Source organism: Betta splendens, chromosome 21 (assembly GCF_900634795.4).
Source record: "Betta splendens chromosome 21, fBetSpl5.4, whole genome shotgun sequence".
NCBI lineage: Eukaryota > Metazoa > Chordata > Actinopteri > Anabantiformes > Osphronemidae > Betta > Betta splendens.
In genome coordinates, this window is record NC_040899.1 from 1,358,914 (window position 1) to 1,382,867 (window position 23,954).

The window sequence follows — 23,954 nt, forward strand, 5'->3', positions numbered from 1 at the left end:
ACATGTTCACTGAAGCCTGATGATATGATTGATGTACTGGAGGCCAAGAACATAATTAAAGAGGGGGTTTTATCCACATAAATACCAACATGTACCTGAAAGAGGAGGTTCGGGTTGCAGTAACCCTCCACACAGGCAGGTGGCAGCAGGGTGGGCACACAGCGGAGGACGGACGATGAGTCCAGGAGCTGTACAACATGGTGATAATGCCTTTATAGGGTGATACTAGCAGCAGAAGAATGAACTCGTTCATGTCACTGAGTTACAATTACTTCTACATTCACAATTTACCAGCAGCCAGTTGGGCTGAAGGACCCACTTTGAAGCCAGAGTAACAGCACAACACAACACAACTCGACGAGCATCCGGTGAAGTTACAGAAGAAGTTAGTGAGGGTGAGAGGGGACAGAACAAAATAAATGCTAGAACAGACTGTCAAGCTAGTAAACAATGCCTCCAAAGAAGCAGGACACAATTAGAGAAGCTACATGAAAACCGGAGTGAATAACAAAGGCACAGAGTGGAGAATGATGATGATGATGATGAGGAGGAGGAGGAGGAGGCAGAGGAGGAGGAGGAGGAGGAATGACCAGAGGGAGCTGAGCAGGGATGAAGCTCACAGATACTGTAAAAACCCTTCATTACAGAGCTGTGGTCAGACGCTGCTCAGAGCAGCTCTCCTCACATCCAGGTGATGGAGCTACACTCTGGATCTGAGCTCTGTTTCCCACAGCTGCTCAACTCCTCCTGCACTAAACCAGTGGTCTCCTGGTCCGAACTGGTCTTTCTACGCTGTCTGCTGTCGTCTGTGTCTGTCCTCACTGTGACTCTCAACCTGCTCGTCATCGTCTCCGTCTCCCACTTCAGGTAGCGTTTTATTCTCATTCATCCTTTGCGTATGGAAAGTTGTTGCTGTGTTTAATGCTTCAGCAGCTTTGCTGCTCTTCCTCCAGGCAGCTCCACACTCCCACCAACCTCCTGCTCCTCTCTCTGGCCGTCTCTGACTTCCTGGTGGGCTTTGTGTTCCTTCCCGGGGAGGTCCTCAGGAAGTCAACCTGCTGGCTCCTCGGTGACCTCATGTGTTCCCTGTTTAAGTTCACAGCTACTATCTGTGTCGCTGCCTCGACTGGTAACATGGTTCTGATCTCAGCTGATCGCTTCGCAGCCATCTGTGACCCTCTGCATTATCACAGCAGAGTCACAGTGGGAAAAGTGAGACTCTGCATCTTCCTCTGTTGGCTCTGTTGTACTCTCTATAACATTTTGTTTATTAAAGACGATCTGCTTCAGACACAGAAGTCTAACTGCCGTGGACAATGTGTGTTTAAGGTTGAATTCACTCCAGTGATCGTTGACCTTATTGTGGGTTTTATTCTCCCAGTCTCCGCCATCGTGGTTCTGTACATGCGAGTGTTCGTGGTGGCCGTGTCTCAGGCCCGGTCCATGCGCTCTCACGTCACAGCCGTCACTCTGCACAGATCAGTGACGGTACTTGCTAAGAAATCGGAGCTGAAGGCGGCCAGGACTCTGGGGGTTCTGGTTGTAGTCTTTCTGTTTTGTTTCTGTCCGTATTACTGTGTCACTCTTACAGGAGAGAATTTGCTCCACTCTTCATACGGAGTCTTTGTATTATCAGTCTTCTGTTTGAACTCCTGTGTGAACCCTGTGATCTACGCTCTGTTCTACCCCTGGTTCAGACGAGCTGTTAAACTCATCGTGACTCTGCAGATTCTGCAGCCTGGCTCCCGTGAGGCCAACGTGCTGTGGAGAGGCCGTGGGTGAGAGGACGCTCTATGGACACAAGCAGCTGTCGAAATGAAGTCAGATCCTCTGTTTTCACTTTCTCCATGTTTCACTATCCAGTTTGTCTTTGTTCAGGCATATTCCAAACATGTAGCAACACATTGATGAACACTGCTAATAGCCAATCATTCACTGGCTGCTACAGGTTCCTGATTCGTACGGACTGACCACTTCAAGAAACAGTTAACCTGTTTCTGCTGTACAGAGACCAGGTTGAATTGTTCGGCCACCGCAGGTCACGTGTACATGTACTAAACAAGATCAGTAACATGGGCTCTGCTACGTCTGATCGTGTTTAACATAAAACCTGCATACAGTATGTACATGTACGTTTCACCTCATCTGTGGGTTTTGCATTCAGTTCCCACATGTCCATGATTCTTGAACACAGGAGACTAATATTCATGAACATCTGGTGGCACAGCAAGAATCCACTGTCATGACAGTTTCTCTTCCTGTTGATGTTCACTTGGAGCTGGATCAGCACAGTTCTTTCATTGAACGTGAATGGCTGACCTGCAAGGACAGACATTGTGATCATGGATGTGGCAACGATAGGTCGACAAAAGCCAGGAGTGAAGAAACAAATAGTCCAATTTATTCAGGAGAAGAACACAATCATGGACAGGCACTTGCAAACCAAACTGTGAAATTCAATCTTCAGTACCAGTAAACCTGGGTGGCATGTACCACCCTGCACAGGTGAGGCCAGTTGAGGGGAACAACAGTAAAACAGATATTACTTCATGCCTCTGTCATAACAAACTTCTCAGTAAGTAAATACTTACTGTAACATAAATTCGATATGAAAGTCACAATAAATATTCAAATCAAAGTCCCTGTCGGGTGTGAAGCTTTCTCTCTGCAGTCCACCCTCCGGTTGGTAGCTCCCAGCCCTCACTAGCAGAGAGGCTCAGATTAGGCCCGCCTCTTCTGTCATCAATCCACTTTCATTCACTCTCCTTCGGGTTTTAGGTTGTTAGTTTCTGTCATCATTTCCGTTGCCATGCGTCTTCCCAGCTGCGTCCTACTTGACCATGTTTTCGATCTGTGCCTGTGGCAGAACGTCAATGGCGGCGGACCCACATGCACGGCACGGACAGGCAGGGATATGAAGAACAAAAGGATTTTATTCCAAAACTTAGAGTCAGGATCAGGCAGGGTCATACACAGGTAAGCAGACAGGATCAATGCAAGGGTTCAGGCAGGCTCAGTTCCGTGGACAGACCGGGTTCGTTTATCGTGTTGGCAGAGATAGCAGTACCGATCAGGATCAGGCAGAATCGTAATCATAAGACAGGCAGGGTCATTACCAGATAAGTTCAGCAGACGAAGCAGGCAGGGATCAGGCAAGGCTCGGTAACGGTAGGCAAAACAAGATCGGAAACACGGGTCGGGACAAGAACAAAAACGCCTAAACTGCGCAGCACGCAGAGGACTGGAGGAGGGTTGCAACCAACAAACAGGAGCATAAGAGAAGAAAAAAATGAGTCCCCAGTAAACTCCACATGGCCTCGGGAGGTCTGGGTGAATGCGATGGAAGTCCTTAATGGGCGTATAATCCAGTATGCCCTCCCAATCGTCCAGGTACTGCTGCCCCCGACCTCTGCACCTGCAGTCAAGAATTTCTTGGACCGTGCACACTGAACCCCCATCAACGATGTGTGGAGGAGGAGGAAGTGAAGTGGGCGGAACCAAGGGGCTCGTGCGAAATGGCTTGAGGCGGCTGATGTGGAAGGTTGGATGGACGTGCAGGGATCTAGGCAGGGAGAGCCTGACAGATACGGGATTTATCACTTTTGTGGCGACAAATGGCCCAATGAATTTCTGTGCCAACTTACGTGACTGAACCTTTAGATGGAGGTCTTTGGTGGATAGCCAGGCTTTATCCCCCACCTCGTAGGCCAGGAGAGCACGCCGATCTGCCACCTCCTTGTACTTCACCAAGTGCGGCGACAGCGCTGCATCAGGGCGTGAGCAGAGGGTACACAAATCTCCCTTTCCAGCGAAAGAAATAGATGAGGCTGGAATCCGTAAGCACACTGAAAAGGGGTAAGACCAGTAAATGCACAGGGCAGGGTGTTGTGTGCAAACTCCACCCACAGAAGCTTCTGGGACTAGGAGGAGGGATCCCTGGATGCGAGGAGACGCAACCCAGCCTCAGCTGCTGGTTGGTCTGCTCCGTCTGGCCGTTTGTTTACATGTGGTAACCTGAAGAGAGGTTCACCTCTGCCCCCAGCACGGCACAGAACTCCCTCCAGAAACGGGAGATGAACTGGGGACCTCTATCAAACAATATATCCCGTGGAAAGCCATGCAGGCGGAAGACGTGCTCCATCATAGCCTGCGCGGTCTGCTTGGCTGTGGGTACCATAGACAAGAATGTGAAATGGGCCAGACGGGAGAACCGGTCAATGACAGTCATAACCACCATTTTACCTTGGGAAGGGGACTGGACAGTAAAAAAGTCCAGGACAACATGGGACCAAGGACAATGCGGAACAGTGAGTGGACGTAGGAAAGGGCTTCTGATAAGACAACTTATGGGAGGCACAGATGGGGCACGCTGCGATATATTCCTGGATGTCCCTCTTGTCGTTGGGCCACCAGAATCTCTCTCCCACCACAAATGCCTTGCGATAAGCGCCAGGGTGACCACTGAAGGGAGAAGCATGAGCCCACTGAATCACATCTCCACAAACATCTGGGGGAAGAAACAACCGGTTAGGCAGACCCGCAGGCACCATGGGGAGACCCCGGAGGGCCTCCTTGACCTGCGCCTCTATGGGCCAGGAGACGGCCCTGACCACACAGCCAGCCGGCAGGATGGGTTCCAGATCATCGAGCTCTTGCTCCTCTTCGTGGATACGAGAAAGGGCTTGTCGTTCTTGGAACCTGGTCGGTAAGACAAGTGAAAATTAAAACGGCCAAAGAACAGGGGCAACCGGACCTGACGAGAATTTATCCTCTTAGCGGATATGCAGTATTCGAGGTGCAGTATTCGAAACTGATGAGAGCGGGCGCTGAAGTGAAGCTCTGTTTGAGGAGGCGGAAGGCAGCGTCGGCGTCGTCCGACCACTGAAACCTGTGCTTGGAGGAGGCGAGAGAATGCAGGGGAGAAGCGATTCCAGCGGAGAATGCTGGAAAGTGGTGATAACACGTGAATATCTGGCAGAGGAATGAGGTGAGTACTGGAGACTAAATACTAAAGATAGATTGTCAATTGATTGCAGCCGCGCAAGTCATGTGACCGTATGTGAAGCTCAGGCTAGACCTGGAGCAGCAGTAACCGGAAGAGCACAAAATAGAACAGGAAAAAGAACCAGACAAATCAACACGAGTCCAGAGTGTGATAGTACCTGCCTGAACCAGTGCCTAATTACCTACCCTGTGCCCCTGCCTGAACTCATCCTTGCCTCAGTGCTGTGCATTTGGGTCCAACAGCTATGGAGTGAGATCTCTATCTTTTATCAAGAGCGTAGTTTTTGAATTCGAGAACGCATTTTAGCGATTTATTGTTGAGATTTTGTCATGCTTGCTCTCAAAACCTTTCCTCGCTTTAAAAATGTCTCCGCTCACGCTCAGATTCACTCTGCTCGCGTTCAAATCTTTATCAGTGCGCTCAGATTTCCAGCGCTCGCACTAAAATCCTCCTCCTTGCTCTCGGTTCTTGCTGCTCGCTCTCAATTCGTCTCACGCGTGTTCTCGCTTCTACGACCCGAGACAATCCTATCAAAACTCACTAGCCAATAGGAGGCCAGGGCTTCTGACCAATGATATGACGCTTATTTTTCCCATGTGGAAGAGAAGCAAAGTGACTTTAGAACAAGTATTTCAGAGTCCGTGCATTAAAAAAAAGTCAAAGTCAACTTTATTGTCAATTTCTACAATATGTTTTGATTTAGATCTACAGAGAATTAAAATTACGTTACTCTCAGACCCTCGGCATAAAACAGGAACAGAACAGAACACAGAACAGACTAGACCATAAATCCAACCCCCCGTCCCCCCCAAAAAAAAGACAGAAAGTGAACTAGCACATCGTATGTGTCACGATCTAGGTTTTTGTTTCTCGTTTATTTCTTGTTTCTGGCATTTATTCTGAAGGACTCTGTTTTCACTTTATCATGTTTCCTGTTTTATTTGGTAATACTTCCGGTTTCTGTTTTCATTTGATTAGTTCCAATTTCACGTCCCGGTCTCATTACGCACACCTGTCCGTTATTAGTAATCACCGCCAGCATTTAACCGCCGCCAGTCACTTCAGTCATTTGTCAGATCGTCTTGCGAGAATACCGTCGTGCCACGCGCCATCACCCGTATAGTAAGTTTTTGTTTTGGGCCTTGCTTTTGTTAGGCGCTATCAGAGCTGTTGTTTGATTATTCTTTTTTTTGTTTGGACATTTACTGAGCCACCATTAAATAAGTTACCAAACTGAGTTTGCTCTCCTGCCGTGCATTTGGGTCCTGCGTCATGATCACGTTTCCCTCAATCCATGACAGTACGATCTGACCAGACTTGGACCCGGCCGGCTTCCTGATACATCCCAGGTGCGGTTTTGTTCTGTGTCATTTTTGTTTTAGAGGTGAAGTTCTGTTGGAGGCCATGGGGTTTACATGCGCCGAGCTACCCAGCGACCTCCGCTATTATTTTAAGCTCCTCGCGGAGGATTACCGAAAGGCGCCCAACCCGGAAGCCCAGCGACGCGCTGTGGAAGTGGTGGTGTAAGCGATAGAGGACGAGGACAGCCTGCTAGAATGCCACGGCGTCCGCCGCCTCTATGAGCGGATGTGTGCGCGGCTCACGGAGTTAGAGCGCACGCTCTGCACCACACCAGCTCCCACGCCGTCCTTCCGGATCACGTCAGCCCCGGTCGCACCACAGATGTCCTCGGGTGCATCTGCTCCCCCTCCCACACCAGATCAGCCCGCGGTTCCAGTTTCTGTTTCCTTTTCCCAGCCTCATCTGACCGTTGCTGCTGCACCAGCCTGCCCAGCTCAAACCCTAAACCACTGGGAGGAATTCCTGCACTGGTACGGTTTCACGCCTCATGCCCACGTTCTAGCCACAGAACTGCAACCAGCAACCACATCAGTCCCCGCGTCTCAGTCAGCCCAGCCGTGCTCCGCTCACTTATAAGCCCAGCCGTGCTCTGCTCAGATTCCAGCCCAGTTCAGTCGTGCTCCGTTCAGGCTCCAGATCAGTCACGTCCCGTTCAGGTTCCAGATCAGACACATCGCATTCAGGTTCCAGATCAGCCACGTCGCGTTCAGGTTTCAGTCCAGTTATGTCGCGCTCTCAAGTTCCAGCCTTGTCCCAGCTAGGTGGCATTATGTGTCGGTCAAGTCCAGTTCTTGCCCGGTCAGACCCAGCTTCCCAGCCAAGCTCGACGGTCGCGAGCAGCACTGCCGGCTCCAGAGAGGAGGCCGTCCCCGCTCCCGTTCCTGTCGGCTCCAGTGAGGAAGCCGTCCCCGCTCCCGCCTCCAGGAGGAGGCTGCGCCTGCCGCAGTTCCTGCTGCGGTTCCCAACGACCTCCAGGAGGAGGCTGCGCCTGCCGCAGTTCCTGCTGCGGTTCCCAACGACCTCCAGGAGGAGGCCGCGCCAACATCTACTTTCTGTTCCCACTTCCTGGCTGGAGTTGCTGATAAGCTGCTGTGCACCATGGCCACCGTAATAAATTCCTGTTAATCACAAATAAATAAACAAAAGTGGAAAAAACACAATACATAATACAACTCAAATATATACACACACATACAGTAAACCAACATGTTCGGGATGCAGGTGTGATGAAGAGGGAGGACAGCCCTTTTCACAGTGCGCTGAACAAAAGGTCAACCCCAAATGAACACAACAACCTGTCATGGGAGAGTGTGATCGTAGATGGCGGAACTACATGCACAGCTTCAGGAGAAGTTCAGATCAGTAAAAGGATGTTTAATGCTCAGAGTAGTCAGGTACAGGCACAGGTCAAACCGGGTAGGCAGATTAGCAGAGGTACAAAGGCAGCAGGCAGGCGGTTGGTCAAACACAGGCAACTGGTCAAAACACATACAGGCTCATGCTACGGTACCGGTAGGGATGATCCAAAAAACTCAACGTGGTCAGAGGCAGAACGATAACTAGCAGGCAGGAATACAGAGTGCTGGAACGGAACAATACTCACCATCTGGCAGGGAACTAAGGTAAGTGCAGGTGCTTAATTACTGGAGAAAGTGACCGGATTGAAAGCAGCTGTGTGATCACGTGACTAGAAACGTAAAGCAGGAAAAGGCATGACTGAACAGAAACCGGAAATAATGACAAAACAAAACAGGAAATGTGTGACAAAAGCCCAACTATGACACAACCAAAGCTGGTTGATAGTAAAGAAACACAACTACAGTAGATGAAAGTAAATGTAGATGAATCAACCTCAAAGGTCCCACAATGGGGAAATACAGCACAGACTGTGATACAGGAGAAAAAAAAATTAGCAGGGAACACAGAACAGATCATTGAAACTGACTTGAGTTGACACAGTATAATACAGTGGTCAGGGTGTAAAAAGTGAGACTCTGCATCTTCCTCTGTTGGTTCTGTTCAATACTTTATAAATGTGTTTGTCAAAGACGAACTGGATCACAGACAAAAGTCTGCTTCTTGCCATGGACAGTGCGTGTTTTATGTTGAATACAGCCGTTGACCTTATTGTGGGTTTTATTCTTCCAGTCTCCGCCATCGTGGTTCTGTGTCTCAGGCCCGGTCCATGCGCTCTCACGTCACAGCCGTCACTCTGCACAGATCAGTGACGGTACTTGCTAAGAAATGGGAGCTGAAGGCGGCCAGGACTCTGGGGGTTCTGGCGGTAGTCTTTCTGTTTTGTTTCTGTGTCTGTCTCTAATTGGCCCAATGCTTTAATTGCAAGTTGTGTGCTGTGTCTAATATGTGTCAACTGCTGTGAACCCTGCTCTACGCCGTGTTCTACTCAGTGTTCAGGAAAGCAGTTCACCCCATCGTCACTGCAGATCCTGCAGCTTGGCTCCCGTGAGGCCAACGTGCTGTGGAGCGGTTCAAATAAAGGCTGTGGCAGGATGGAGCTGCAGCTCTCCTCAGATGACAGAGCCACAGGATGGAGCAGAGCTGTGCTTCCCACAGCTCCTCAACGCCTCCTGCAGCCGGCCGGCCGCCTCCTGGTCTGCGTCCGTGTGCCTGCGCTTCCTGCTGTCCTCGGTCTCTGCTCTCACCGTGCTCCTCAACCTGCTCGTCATCGTCTCCGTCTCCCACTTCAGGTGCAGCATCATGGTTGACAGGTTATGATCCGTTCATGACGACTCGTCTGTGATTGGAGCATTTCAAGGTGCTGCTCTCTCCCTGCAGGCAGCTCCACACTCCCACCAACCTGCTGCTCCTCTCTCTGGCCGTCTCTGACTTCCTGGTGGGTCTTGTGTTCATACCAGGTGAAATCTACCGGAGGACGTCCTGCTGGCTCCTCGGTGACCTCATGTGTTCCCTGTATTCATATGTTGCCACCGTCTCTGTCGCGGCCTCAGTTGGAAACATGGTTCTCATATCAGCTGATCGATACGTGGCTATTTGTGACCCTCTGCTTTACCCCGGCACCGTCACGGTGGCCAGAACCAAGTTCCTCATTTTTCTGTGCTGGCTCAGTTCAAACCTCTACAGGAGTCTCTCACTGAAAGACATCGGCTTTCACAAGGCCAACTACGTCCCGTGTCGCGGAGAGTGTGTGTTTGTCGTTGACTTTGTTGCAGGAGTGTTTGACGTTGCTTTGAGCTTCGTTTTTCCAGTCTCCGCCATCGTGGTTCTGCACATGCGAGTGTTCGTGGTGGCCGTGTCTCAGGCCCGGTCCATGCGCTCTCACGTCACAGCCGTCACTCTGCAGCATTCAGTGACTCTGACGTCCAGGAGGTCTGAGCTGAAAGCAGCCAGGACTCTGGGGGTCGTCGTACTTGTGTTTCTACTATGTTTCTGTCCGTACTACACAGTTTCTCTGGCAGGCGTGAACTTGATCAGAACTTCCTACGGCATATTTGTGCTCTGTCTTTTCTGCTGTAACTCCTGTGTGAACCCTGTGATCTACGCTCTGTTCTACCCCTGGTTCAGACGAGCTGTTAAACTCATCGTCACTCTGCAGATTCTGCAGCCTGGCTCCCGTGAGGCCAACGTGCTGTGGAGAGGTTAAAAGGAGACTCAGTGAAACAGAAATGAAAAGGCTGGTTTCCATTCACTTATAATTTCACACTCACTTTAATCAAGTGGCTCAGTAAGTCAGATTGTGTATTGATAAATGAGTCTAACAAACACCACAAGTCACTGATGCCTGGGACAGATGGTCACACTGTGCTGAAGAATTTGCTCAATGTTAACAACATGTTGTGCCACCAGTCACTGAGTATGATGCTGTTTTTACCCAATGTGTCTCGAAGTAGTGTTTAATCAGACGCTGTGTTTGTTCTTTCATCCATTTCTTTGTGTATTAAATATTATAAATAGTGATGTTGCTGCACAGAGTCACAAGTTCCTTATAATTTTGTGTTGAACGTCACACATCAAACCCTGGTACTGACAGTGGCTTTAAAATCAACCAGCTCCTCATCTTTAAGACCCTCACTTGACAAATGTTGAACCGAGACCAGGCTTGTTCTGTGTAAGCAGGAATGGGCTGATGCACAGGACGCAGAGACCGATGCAGCTCCCTCTATTGGTGATCAGATGTAAGTGCATGTGTTTAGACTTTGCTGAGCCTGAGCCACACATTGTGTCATAAATGTGTTGCAGGGCCAGAACCAGGGCTAACAAACATAAGGCCTATACAGGTGAACACTACACAAAGTGTCGATTAAGACATTACTACAAACAAACAGACCTCTTCAACTAAACATGACCATGCAATGAACCAAAATGAGCGAGCTTTGTGTGCTGAGGAATCCAGAGTCCAGGTGGAGAGTGACCAAAGGGGCGTGGCCACAGTGAGTGACAGAAACAATCCAGGAAACGGTCTAAAGCTCCCCTGATGTTTCATTTTCCATCTAATGTTTTTAGAGTAATTACAGAAAAAATCACTATTAAACTATTTTATTTATTTTTATTGTTTAGGGTTAAGAAATGTTTCAGGTGCTGCTGGGTGATGAATCCAAACGCACAGCTTGAAAACTGTTTAAAAGGTTTATTCTGAGGCAGGCAAATTACCAAAAAATAGAACAGGAAATGGTGAGAACAATGACTGCGAGTCTTGATTCCTGAAGGAACCCCCCTCTCTCTCTTTCTAGGGGCGAATTCCCAGGTGCCCAAGGTACGGGTCAGCACCAAAACAAAGCAGAGACAAACTGGATAGTGAAACAAAACTAAGCAGAGTGAGGTCATGAATAAGTCCAACGTCTGTAGAGACGCAATCTGCCACACCATTCAATTCAATTCAATTCAATTCAATTTTACAGGCAGGACGGTTGGACCAGGGACTGGATGCAGGCAGGATTGGTTGGATTCGCAGCTGCCCATCACAGACACCAAACTTTGAGTCCAATGATACCTGTAGGTGAGGACAGAGAGGGAGAAGGAGTGGGGGGGGGGGGGGGGGAAGCACAACTACTGGACAGAAAGAAACAAGGTTAGTTAAACATGGGACAATGATGGGAGGTTATGGGACAGAGGAGGTAGAAGGAAACAGAGGAGCTCAGTGTATAAATTAAGTCCCAGCAGTCTATGTCTATTGCAGCTTAACTAAGAGATGGTTCCTGTGACTAACAATAATTGCCAGTGACCTAAACCATCTCTAACTATAAGCTTTATCAAAAAGGAAGGTTTTAAGCCTAATCTTAAAGGTGGAGAGTGTGTCAGCTTCTCGAACCTGAAGAGGGAGCTGGTTCCAGAGGAGAGGAGCTTGGAGCTAAAAGCTCTGCCCCCTGTTCTACATTTAAACACTCTAGGAACCACAAGTAGCCCGGCGCTCTGAGAACGAAGCGTTCTGCTGGGAGCATAAGGAACTATAAGGTCTTTAAGATAAGAAGGAGCTTTATCATTGAGTACTTTGTATGTGAGTAGGAGAATTTTAAATTCTATCCTACATTTTACAGGCAGCCAGTGCAGAGAAGCTAATGTAGGAGAAATGTGATCTCTCTTTCTAAGTCCTGTCAGAACTCTGGCTGCAGCATTTTGAATGAGCTGTAGGCTTTTTAAGGAGCTGTTAGGACATCCTATGAGTAAGGAGTTACAGTAGTCCAGCCTAGAGGTAACAAATGCATGGATCAGTTTCTCTGCATCGCTCTGAGAGAGGATGCTTCTGATTTTAACTATATTTCTAAGGTGGAAGTAGGCGGTTCTGGAGATTTGTTTAATGTATGATGTAAAAGAGAGATCCTGGTCAAACATGACACCAAGGTTCCTCACAGTGGAATCTGAAGCTAATGTTATGCCATCCAGGGTGGCTATCTGACTCAATAGTGTCTCTCTCAGATTTTTAGGCCCAACAATAAGAATCTCGGTTTTATCTGAGTTTAGTTGAAGGAAGTTTTGGGACATCCAGGATTTGATGTCTTTTAAACAACCCTGAATTTTGACTAGTTGATCTGTTTCATTTGGTTCCAAGGACATATATAGCTGAGTATCATCTGCGTAAAAATGAAAATTAATAGAATGCTTTCTAATAATCTCACCTAGAGGAGACATGTATAGGCTAAACAGAATTGGACCCAGCACAGAACCCTGTGGAACTCCATAGCTAATCCTTGTGCGTGTGGAGAATTTATCATTAACATGAACAAACTGGAATCTGTTCAACAAATAGGATTTAAACCATCCCAATGCTGTTCCATTAATCCAGATTCTATGTTCTAGTGTCTGTAATAAAATGTTATGATCAATTGTATCAAATGCAGCACTAAGATCTAACAGGACAAGGACAGAAACTAGACCATTGTCCGAAGCTAATAGAAGATCATTAGTGACTCTAACCAGAGCTGTTTCTGTGCTATGATGTTTTCTAAATCCTGACTGAAAATCTTCATACAGGTTATTCCCACTAAGGTGGTCAGATAATTGTTTAGCCACGATTTTTTCCAGAATCTTGGAAATAAAGGGTAAATTTGAAATGGGCCTATAGTTGGCTAGTTGTCCAGGGTCAAGGGTTGGTTTTTTCAATAGAGGTTTGACCACAGCCACCTTAAAAGCCTGTGGTACATAGCCTAGTTGTAAAGATTGGTTGATTTGATTTAATATGGATGAGCTGATTAAAGGTAGAACTTCTTTGAGTAATCTGGTTGGGATTGGATCTAAAAGACAAGTGGACGACTTGGAAGAGTTAATTATTGAGGTTAACTCCATATGAGTTATGGGGAGGAAGCTGTCCAGGTAAGACAGAGGATTTGGTATATTTAAAGTTGATGGATCTAGACAGTGCTTTCTGTCATTTGGAAGAAGTCGCTGCTGAATGTTTTTTCTAATGATGATAATTTTATTAGTAAAGTAGTTCATAAAGTCATTGCTGCTGAGATTTAAGGGGATAGTAGACTCAATACAGCTATGACTCTTTGTCAGCCTGGCTACAGTGCTGAAAAGAAACCTGGGGTTGTTTTTGTTTTCCTTAATTAGGGAGGAATAATATGTTTTTCTAGCAGCACAAAGTGCTTTTTTATATTTCATTAGACTGTCCTTCCATGCAATGCAGTTTACATTTATTTTGTTGGAACGCCACTGTCTTTCTAGTTGTCTAGTCCTTTGCTTTAGGCTGCGGATCTCTGAGTTATACCACGGAGCTAACCTCCTCTGATTCACTGTCTTCTTCTTCAGAGGAGCCACTGTGTCTAACATTGTACGTAGAGAAGCTGGAGCATCATGTACAAGACAGTCAACCTGTTCATAAGGATTAAGGTGACTGTTCTCTGTATCTACAAGACATTGAGGCAAAAGATGATGGAATCATCTGCTTGAATCTGGCAACAGCGTTGTCAGATAAACATCTGCTATAGTAACATTTCTTTCCAGCTGTTATAGGGTCAGTTGTGCTAAATTCAAAAGTTAATAAGAAATGGTCAGATAACAGAGGGTTTTGGGGAAGAACTATTAAATTATCAATTTCAACCCCATGTGTCAGGACAAGATCTAGGGTGTGGTTAAAACGATGGGTGGGTTCATTTACCTGCTGTGTAAAACCAATAGTGTCTATTAAGGAGTCAAAAGCAGTGCTGAGACAGTTGCTGTCAACATCTACATGAATGTTAAAGTCTCCCACTACAATGACTTAATCTGTGTTAAGAACTAAGTCAGATAAGAATTCAGAGAATTCAGTTAAGAACTCTGAATATGGAGCAGGAGGACGGTAAACAATACAAAACACAACTGGTTTCTGAGTTTTAGAGTCTGGGTGAGAAAGGCTCAGAGTGAGGCTCTCAAATGAGTTATAACTATGTTTAGGTTTAGGAGTAATTAATAAATCTGATTTATAAACTGCTGCTACTCCTCCACCTCTACCTGTACATCTTTCATGGAGGACGGACACCATGAGGGTCGTTGACCAGCAGCAACTGGATAAAAACTGCACTTTCAGTGCCCAGGAACAAAGTCTAGGAGATCTGTGTTAATCCAGGCGTGGTCATCTCCAGACCCCCATAAACCAATCCAGGTGTGGTCATCTCCAGACCACCATGAACCAATCCAGGTGTGGTCATCTCTGGACCACCAGGAACCAATCCAGGCGTGGTCATCTCCAGACCACTAGGAACCAATCCAGGTGTGGTCATTTGCGGACCACCAGGAACTAGGGCTGGAGTGGTCCACTTCACCGGACCGCCAGGGACTGGGCGCAGGTGCTGAGCTGGAGCTTGTACCAGAGCATGAGCAGGACTTGAAAGCTGTGCTGGAGCGTGGGCCGGACATGACTGCAGCTCTAGAGCTGGAGTCAGCTGCTCTAAAACTGGGCAAGATGACATCTCTGGAGTTTGAAATAGGCAAGACTGCAGTACTGGAGCTTTAGCTGGGCATGACGGCTGCTGCTCTGGAGCTTGATGTGGCTTGGTTTCATTCAGGGCAGGACGTGGAGCTGGAACAGACTGACGTTTGTTGGTTGAGGCGTCAAACGCAGAAAGTGGATCCGCAGGTCTGTGGCAGCAACAGGCTGTGGGACTGTGGCCGATGCAGGCTGCGAGGCTGTGGCAGGAACTCCTGGGACCAAATCCAAACACATCGTGTCCAATTTGTACCACGATTCTTTTAACCCAGGGTAGTCAAGCCACCATTGCTTGTCCAGGATAATGGTGTCTAGCTCTAATCTGGCTTCAAGAGTGGACGCTTCTCTCAGAAACTTTGTGTAGCAAACGCAGAAGTCCTCGGACAAGCAGGGATGGGTGGAATCCATGGCATCGCGAAAAACTCACTCCTCGAAACAAAAAGTAAACCAGGCTTGACCGAAACAAAACATGTCAGGTTACAGCTCAGACAGGGCTTAGGCAAACGGTGGTCAGGATCAGGCAATGCTCACAGAACACTTGGTACAAGAAGAAGAACTGGACAGAGGGTAGATAGGGCAAAGTAAAGTCTGCTCCAGAGTAATGGTCACACATGGGTTTGACTTACAAGATGAGTGTTGGAGCGTTGAGATACAGTGGGCACCCAGACAATCTGTCAGACTTGGGCAGGCGTCGGACCCACATGCACGGCACAGAAGCACGATGATGGTTAAGCACAGGTTTATTTGACAAGGCAGAGTCAGGCGGTCCAGGTCATACACAAGAAGACTCAGTAAAGTAGTACAAATGGGAACAGGCAATCTCTAGTCCGATATTCAGGCAGGGTTCGTTACACAGGCGGTCTCGGCAGAAGTACAGACAGGGATAAGGCAAACTCACGGTCAGATAATCAGTCACGGTTCTCTCACAGGCGGCGGTACACACGGGGTTCAGGCAGGAAACAACGGTCAAGGCGAGCAGGGTCAAAACACGAGAAGCTATACATGAGATGCTGGAAAGAGTACGGAACTAACAATCTGGCAACATGAGTTTGTGAACGGTGGGACTATATACTGGTGCAGATTACTGATTGCTGACAGGTGTGGATACTGGGAACCGGTAAGTGACAGCTGACTGAAACAGGAAGTTAACAAAATAAAACAGGACGTGGCGTGACAACAAAACATGGCATGAAACATGACACAATCCGGCCAAGAACAATTTAGCAGCTTACGTCCTACAGCGCATTACCTCCACCTACTGTTTCTACTCATCATCTCTCTTTTCTAACCTCACAAACAAAAAAGAAACAACAAAAAATAACCCACTTTCAGTGATCTAACGTTCTATTATTGTTTTTTTAGCCCTGTCTCCACCAAACACCTAATAACGGCTCCATCACCCATATCACTTCATTATATTCTATATTCTATCATCCTTTTCCTTTATATCCTATTCTTTGGGACTCTCACCTGCTCTACTGTTTCTTCCGCTCCGCGTTCACACTCTGTCTCGTGCTTTTTAAGTTTCTTCTTTGTGTTATTAAGACCTTTACGTCCAAACCTCATTCTGCTCTACATCCTATTAGTGTTCCCACTTTCCTTGGTATGTTATAGTGTGTTCTTCCTTTACTCCCTCTTTCATTCATTTTTGCTCTTTCTTTAACTATACTCTTTATTTCTCCTTTAATAGACTTTATTTCAACATCCACATTTTCTTTTCCCGCTGCTTTCTTGGCCTGTTTTGGCCATGAACTGGGTGAATACTAGAGCTTAAATGCACATGGCTTGATGACTAATGGCTACAGTTGGGATGTCACATGACTATTGGTTAAGTGGAACAGGATGCAGAACAGACAGGAAATTACCAAAATAAAACAGGAAATGGTGAGAACAATGACTGAAAGTCTCCATTCCTGACAAGATGAGGCAGGAGAGTTAATGAAAGGATGACTCCGTGTGAAAGGGACGCCAGGTCCGAGCAGGGATGGGAACCCATAAAAATCCTGTAGGAGGGAATGAGGCGAGACGCTGCTCAGCTGCAGCTCTCCTCGGATGACGGCGCTACAGGATCCAGCAGAGCTGTGCTTCCCACAGCTCCTCAACGCCTCCTGCAGGAAACCGGACGTCTCCTGGGCTGAAGCTGTGTTTGTGCACTTTGTGTTGCCGCCGCTGTCTGTCCTCGCTGTGACCCTCAATCTGCTCGCCATTGTCTCCGTCTCCTACTTCAGGCAGAGTTCAATTCCTTTTTCAACCTTAAGCTTTTAAATGTGTATCCAGCAGCAGGAAGGGACCACGAGCTGATGCTCTGTATGAAAAGTGTCCTGGCTGTTGAAGAGTTTGTCTCCTCCTGCAGGCAGCTCCACACTCCACCAACCTGCTGCTCCTCTCTCTGGCCGTCGCTGACTTCCTGGTGGGTTTTGTGCTCATGCCAGGCTACATCTACCTAAGAACCTCCTGCTGGTTCCTTGGTGGCCTTGTGTGTTCTCTGTACATGTGTGTTACCATTGTCTCTGCGTGTTCCTCCTTTGGTAACATGGTTCTGATCTCAGCTGATCGCTTCGCAGCCATCTGTGACCCTCTGCATTATCACAGCAGAGTCACGGTGGGAAAAGTGAGACTCTGCATCTTCCTCTGTTGGTTCTGTTGTACTCTTTACAGCAACCTTTTGATAAACAGTCCAATGTTTCAATCAGACGACTCCCCGTCCTGTCATGGGACATGTGTGTTTTTTATTAACAACATTGGAGTCGTTGTTGGCCTTATTGTAAACTTCATTCTTCCAGTCTCCGCCATCGTGGTTCTGTACATGCGAGTGTTCGTGGTGGCCGTGTCTCAGGCCCGGTCCATGCGCTCTCACGTCACAGCCGTCACTCTGCACAGATCAGTGGGGAGGTCTAAGCTCAAAGCAGCCAGGGCTCTGGGGGTTGTAATAGTTGTGTTTCTAATGTGTTTCTGCCCATATTACTGTGTGTCTCTGGCAGGACCAAACCTAATCATGTCTTCATTGGGGGTCTTTGCAGTCAGTCTTTTGTTTTTAAACCCGTGTGTGAACCCTGTGATCTACGCTTTGTTGTACTCCTGGTTCAGACGAGCTGTTAAACTCATCGTCACTCTGCAGATTCTGCAGCCTGGCTCCCGTGAGACTAACGTGCTGTGGAGAGGCCATGAGAGCCTGAAGACGGGCGTCATGGAAGAACTAATGAATGACAGCAAAAGGATTTTCTGTTTCATCAATGCCCTCAACATTATATCAATTCCCCTGTTTTGCTGTTCAATAGATTCACAACATTGTTCTTTTGTCCTGCAATAAGCTGCAGGTCACCTTTAGACCTTGTAACTTATATAAAACAACTGTGTGTATTACTGTTGTTTTACTCTGTGCATAGATGAACATCTTAACACACAGTCATAACACTTAAATAACCTAACAGTTGTGTGACACAGTTATGCTTTATTATATATAGTCTATTACAAATAATGTGAATTCACAGTAATAATACAATGCAGTTGTATACAAACAAGTGTAACAGCACTCATGTTTGACTCGTGTTACGAAATAAAACAGAAAAATCAGGTCTTTAGGATCAAGTGAGTCACTGCTCATCTAAGATCAGAATTTTAGGAAACGGTGAAAAGAGCTCAAGGATTCGATGAAGGTCTAATTTTAGGTGTAATTATGCCCTGAACCTGTCCAGTTAGGGACGTACTGCTATTAAAGTTATACACAACCAAAGTACTTCACACAATGAAGCAGCTCCGCTTTATGGACGATGAGGTGACGACCAACGCTCCGTTTACGGCCACCCCCACCACCCGCCTCTCGATCCATAACAAGTCACGCCCACCCTCCGGTGTGGGCTTAGCTTATTGGCTGGTGGAATTTTTGCTCTCCTTTGATTGGCCAATCTATTGTCTGCCGGTTGAAGGGGGTGGAAACCGGTAGTTATCACAGTTGTAGAAGTCGGAACCGTTTCTGAGTCAAACCCGTGCTTCGGTCCAGGACGTCCTTCCTCTTCTTACCTGTGTCGTTGACGTTTTCACTAACCAAGGTGGGGCACTGTAATTGTTTTTAGCAGGAAACACGAACAGGGAAGTAGCAGCGGTTAGCTTAGCCAGGCCACAAACCGGCGACTATATCCGCTGGATAGTTCTTAACGTGAGAAAATCCTAGATGCGGTTGATTAGCTGAGTCTGTGGTGTCTTTAATAGAAATGACACCACGTTCCAGCTCTGGACCCGTCCCGTTCTTCTGTCTCCTCATGATCACCCGGTCTGCAGACTTACGTAACCTGGAGAGAACAGCCACAACCCGTGAACGTGACGTGACTGATTGAAATTGTTGTACTTCAACGAGCAGCAGCAGTCAACGGTTCTGAATCTAACCTGTAGAGTTTGGGTTCTGGCAGAACCTGCAGTATGTCTGTCTCATTTTGACAGACTCTTCTAAGAGGACTGTGGAGTTAATCAGGTGGAGCAGTAGTGAGTCACCACTCGACGCGCTTTGAATTAATTCATTCATGTAGAAAACGGTTGAGTTGAATGTGATGCCACACGCTTTAAGCAGCTGGTCTGAGTAAATGATGAGTTCTCTATGGAATAAAGTGATCAAATGTCAGGGATATTACCCTCTCTTACCTAAAATGTCACATCAGTGTGTGAATGTGAGTGTGAATGGGTGAATGAGAAGTAGTTAAAGCGCTATCAGTACGGACCATTTACCACTTCTCGTCTGTGTCCACCACCAGGCTCAAGATGTCTCCCAAGATCAAGGCCGGCTCTGTGGTGGAGATGCAGGGAGATGAAATGACCCGCGTCATCTGGGAGCTGATCAAGGAGAAACTGGTCTTCCCGTACCTGGAGCTCGACCTGCACAGGTGAACCCCCCAGAAGGCGTGCAGGGTTTCAGGTGGAATGCAGGCTTTCTGCTGCGGCGCCAGCTGAAGTCTTCCTGCAGTGCTGGGATTTCAGGTTTGGCGTGTTCAAGGCCACTTTTCCTAGAAGTCCACTCTGGTTTCCCTAGTTTTGCTGAGAAGCTAAGACGGTTTATGAATAGCTGACCAAAAAGGTAGCATTATTAATATTGTCACTGCCTATTTAGTTCTTCGGGTTTGCGATAGTCACATCAGCTTTTCCATCTTGTCTCCTGCATGAACTTTGTTTTTGTCATGTTATAATGTGTCTGTGACTGTGTTGTTGTGAATCATTATGTTAATTAATCATGAATTCTGTTTGTTCTGTGTATTATGGACACATAGTGTCATATTGAGTTTGAGTTAACATTATTTTTATTTTGTTGTGTTGTTGATGATTTACTGCAGCGGGTCTCAGATGTACACGTTCAGTCACATGTGACGCAAGAATTGCTCTGTTGAAATAATTTCTGACTGAAGTGTCATATCAACCTGCTGAATAGGTGACACCTTGGGATCACAATGACTTGAACCTGAACCAGTTGGTTAAAAGCCTCTCCTCAATCATGTGTCTGCACATCTCCCTCAGTTGTTGGGTCTCGTATTGTAGCTGCTTGCAGGATTTTGGGGGAAGGGCACAAAGAAAGTAGGTAAAAGGTCATGGTGCGCTTACACAAAGCCTGAGAGCACAAGGAAATTCAAAGGCTGAAGGAAACGATAAGCACACTGATCTGAGTCCAGTGTTCAGATGAAGTCTGCTTCCTGCTCTCACTAGTTGGTTTCCTTGAGTGAAGCCCCCTTTACACTCCTGTCATTGCACAGTGGATCCTGGATCTCAGCACACAAGGTTAGCGGCTGTTCTCAACGATGGCAGCTTTAGCAAGAAATCGAATCAGCTGAGATGCGGAGTTCACCCTCGAGCTGGAGGCTAGGCCTCACTCCACCACTTCTCATTAATGTCATCATGACGTGTGACCCTGATTATGTTTTACATCACATGCATTGTCTGACCCAGAGCAGCGGCACATGATCACGGCCTGTTGACCTTATCAGGGCTCTGTGCGAGTCTGCTAACTCTCATCTTCTCTGCTTGCAAAGCTACGACCTCGGTATGGAGAACCGAGATGCAACCAACGACCGGGTGACGGTGGAGGCAGCGGAGGCAGTCCGCCGTTACAACGTTGGCATCAAGTGCGCCACCATCACGCCCGATGAGAAGCGGGTGGAGGAGTTCAAGCTGAAGCAGATGTGGCGCTCGCCCAACGGCACCATCCGGAACATCCTGGGCGGCACCGTGTTCAGAGAGGCCATCATCTGCAGGAACATCCCCCGCCTGGTGCCCGGCTGGGTCAAACCCATCATCATTGGCAGGCACGCGCATGGAGACCAGGTACATCACGCTGACGCGAGCACGCGGGGGCCGGAGGGTTGTGGCTGGGGATCGACAGCTTGTTGTGTTTCTACAGACCAGTTGATCAATACATCGCAGCCGCTGACCATGACCTGATAATGATACTGTGGCATTGCTACACATGAAACTCCTGCTGCTGCTACGACGTCAGCCGCTGTTCATCGGTCAGGCCACTTGGTTAATATTTATATTAGCTCACTTGTCCCTTGGACTCCACCACCCTGCTTCTCCAGCCTGGGCAGGTTTCTGCAACAGCTCAAGGTTCAATCACTGCCTGCCTTGTGCCATTGCGCCACAGTTAACCGCTATCTAAATCCGCCTGCAAAGATCACAGAACTCATGGATTAAACCTTTTTACTAGCAGCACATCTGGAGGAGACATTGTGGGTCAAGTGTCAAATTGCTGCATAATAACCCAGGCGAGTCAGGGGTCCACACCTCAGCTGCAATTCGAACTAATAGCATAGACTCACCAAAGCGCCGCCCCAGGTCCAATGCAGGTCTGATGTCTGCGTGAATTCTGGGGGGATTCAGGGTATGTTTTGTCCCCACAGTACAAAGCCACAGACTTTGTGGTGCCTGGGCCGGGACGAGTGGAGATGACGTACACGCCTAGCAGTGGAGAGCCAGTTAAATACCTCGTGCACGAGTTTGAGGGTAGGAACGATGCAAATATGCACAAAGCACACTGATAACAATCAGTCACATCACCACCGCTGACACGTGGATGTTTTTCTGCCTCCAGGTACAGGTGGCGTAAGCTTGGGCATGTACAACACAGACAAATCCATTAGGGACTTCGCTCACAGCTCCTTCCAGATGGGTCTGTCCAAAGCCTGGCCTCTCTACCTCAGCACCAAGAACACCATTCTGAAGAAGTACGACGGTCGCTTTAAAGACATCTTCCAGGAGATCTACGAGAAGTAAGGACCAACCGCCACAGTTGCACATGCAGCACAGGTACATCACTAACCTGACGTTGTGCTTGTCAGGGAGTACCGCGCCCAGTATGAGGCCAAAGGCATCTGGTACGAGCACCGTCTGATAGATGACATGGTGGCCCAGGCCATGAAGTCAGAGGGGGGCTTCATCTGGGCCTGCAAGAACTACGACGGAGACGTGCAGTCTGACTCTGTGGCACAAGGTTTGTTTTGTGAGGAGCCGTGTGGATGCTTCGTAGCTGTAGCGTGTTGACGTGGTTGTGTGTGGCGCTCAGGCTACGGCTCTCTGGGCATGATGACCAGCGTGCTGATCTGTCCCGATGGGCGCACGGTGGAGTCTGAGGCGGCCCATGGTACAGTGACCCGCCACTACAGGCAGCACCAGAAGGGACAGGAGACCTCCACCAACCCCATAGGTTTGATCTGTCGACAGTGTTCAGCTGCTCTGGAACGGGCGTCCTGAGAGTGTAACGGGTGAAACATTTCTGTTGGCTGCAGCCTCCATCTTCGCGTGGACGCGTGGCCTGCTCCACCGGGCAACGCTGGACAACAATGCAGAGCTGAGGGTGTTTTCAGAGGCGCTGGAGGCTGTTTGCATCGAGACCATCGAGGCTGGTTTCATGACCAAGGATCTGGCCATCTGCATCAAGGGACTGGCAAAGTTAGTGTCTGACAATCATCTAAATGTCTCATCACGTGTTGCAGCCTTTTCACTGAGCCTGGAAATGTCTGGGCTTCTTCACAGAGGTGTCAATCAATTAATCTTTCTCTTTTCACTTTTTATACATAATAATGTCAATCAATCAATCTTTTTCTTTCTTCTGTGTTTAAGTGTTTAGGAGATGTCCCTCCCTACCAAAAAGTAAAAACAATAAAAGAATAAATGAGAAGATACATAAAAGCTTCAATAAGCCATATAGTAAAACAGTAATAACATATAATGCAGAGGCTAAAAACACGAAGTAACAATCTCCTAAAGGAAACACTAGAGATTTAGAACTATTTACTAGTAAATAGTACGAGCTAATAAAAGTAAGTAAAATATTAATAAAAGTTTGATGAAATAAATTAAAGTTTAAGAAAAATATATATAGGTGTATATAGCAAAAGCTAATAAAAGTTGGTCAAATATACTATAGGGAATGAAGGTGCTCTAGGCTTTCAAATAGGACTCAAATGAGACGGACCCTGAATGTTTTCCTCATCTCTTCCAGTGTGACTCGTGCCGACTACTTGAACACCTTTGAATTCCTGGACAAGCTGGCAGAGAACCTGAGGATTAAGCTATCGAGCCACCCCAAACTGTGACGTCGGCCTCTGCTCAACACAAACGCACACACTGAGACACACATGGAGCTGAGAGCTGAGCACGCAGCATCACTCCCGCCTGCAGCCACCACCTCTCTGCAGCTTCCGCTCCATTTGACGGACTGATTGTTTTACCCTAACGCACTCGCTCCTGTGATCTGTGGCAGGGGACAGGATCCGCCAGAGGAAGCCTTCAGTCCTCCAGATTCTGGTCATTCCCTTCATGTTGTTTCTGTGCCAGCAGCAGCAGCAGCAGCAGCCACGCGGTGGTAGAGAGGCCACACACCAACTTGGAAAAGGTTCTGGCTCACTGATAAACTAACAGCATTAAAACCACGATCGGCTGCTTTTAAGCTCTGTTCTTATTGACAGTGCGACTGTTGGAGAACTGATTTATTCCAAAGTCCTTCTTGTGTGTGTGGTAACATACAGTATCTTGTCAAAAGCGTCAAACACCTGCTGTGTCTGTACTGAGCTTCACTTTCTACATTCCTTTGATTAAAAGGCTTTTTGAAGGATGGTCATTGTCAGTTTTGTTGCTGCAGTTTGATTCAGAGACACGTGAGAATCGATGCTGAACGACCTGAACAAAGGGAGTTAACGCGGTATAAGCGGTCCAAACGCGTCTGTGTTCGCA

At 47.6% G+C, this 23,954-nt stretch overlaps 4 protein-coding genes across 6 annotated transcripts; all 4 read left to right on the top strand.

Moving 5' to 3' along the window:
- The first annotated feature begins 635 nt into the window (after positions 1–635).
- LOC114846948 (trace amine-associated receptor 13c-like) lies at positions 636–2,687 on the top strand. The gene is made up of 2 exons (XM_029136228.3): positions 636–867; positions 954–2,687. Exons 1-2 carry the CDS (start codon positions 695–697, stop codon positions 1,780–1,782), a joined length of 1,002 nt encoding a protein of 333 aa, XP_028992061.1. The 5' UTR covers positions 636–694; the 3' UTR covers positions 1,783–2,687.
- A 5,861-nt stretch (positions 2,688–8,548) lies between these two features.
- On the top strand, positions 8,549–10,285 carry LOC114846949 (trace amine-associated receptor 13c-like). Its single transcript, XM_029136230.3, has 2 exons — positions 8,549–9,075; positions 9,164–10,285. Exons 1-2 carry the CDS (start codon positions 8,900–8,902, stop codon positions 9,987–9,989), a joined length of 1,002 nt encoding a protein of 333 aa, XP_028992063.1. The 5' UTR covers positions 8,549–8,899; the 3' UTR covers positions 9,990–10,285.
- Positions 10,286–16,633: 6,348 nt separating this feature from the next.
- LOC121201925 (trace amine-associated receptor 13c-like) lies at positions 16,634–18,193 on the top strand. The gene is made up of 2 exons (XM_041068949.2): positions 16,634–16,980; positions 17,105–18,193. The coding sequence occupies exons 1-2, from the start codon at positions 16,800–16,802 to the stop codon at positions 18,055–18,057; spliced, it is 1,134 nt and encodes a 377-aa protein (XP_040924883.1). The 5' UTR covers positions 16,634–16,799; the 3' UTR covers positions 18,058–18,193.
- A 449-nt stretch (positions 18,194–18,642) lies between these two features.
- idh1 (isocitrate dehydrogenase (NADP(+)) 1) lies at positions 18,643–23,836 on the top strand. 3 transcript variants are annotated; one of them, XM_029137390.3, is made up of 9 exons: positions 18,643–18,796; positions 19,493–19,621; positions 20,756–21,047; positions 21,623–21,725; positions 21,814–21,991; positions 22,061–22,212; positions 22,285–22,425; positions 22,508–22,670; positions 23,224–23,836. In XM_029137390.3, exons 2-9 carry the CDS (start codon positions 19,500–19,502, stop codon positions 23,315–23,317), a joined length of 1,245 nt encoding a protein of 414 aa, XP_028993223.1. In that variant the 5' UTR covers positions 18,643–18,796; positions 19,493–19,499; the 3' UTR covers positions 23,318–23,836. The 3 variants fall into 3 exon arrangements, with proteins under 3 accessions (XP_028993223.1, XP_055361144.1, XP_055361145.1); XM_055505169.1 differs by lacking the exon at positions 18,643–18,796 and adding an exon at positions 19,085–19,226; XM_055505170.1 differs by lacking the exon at positions 18,643–18,796 and having other exon boundaries at positions 19,598–19,715.
- The last annotated feature ends 118 nt before the right edge of the window (positions 23,837–23,954 follow it).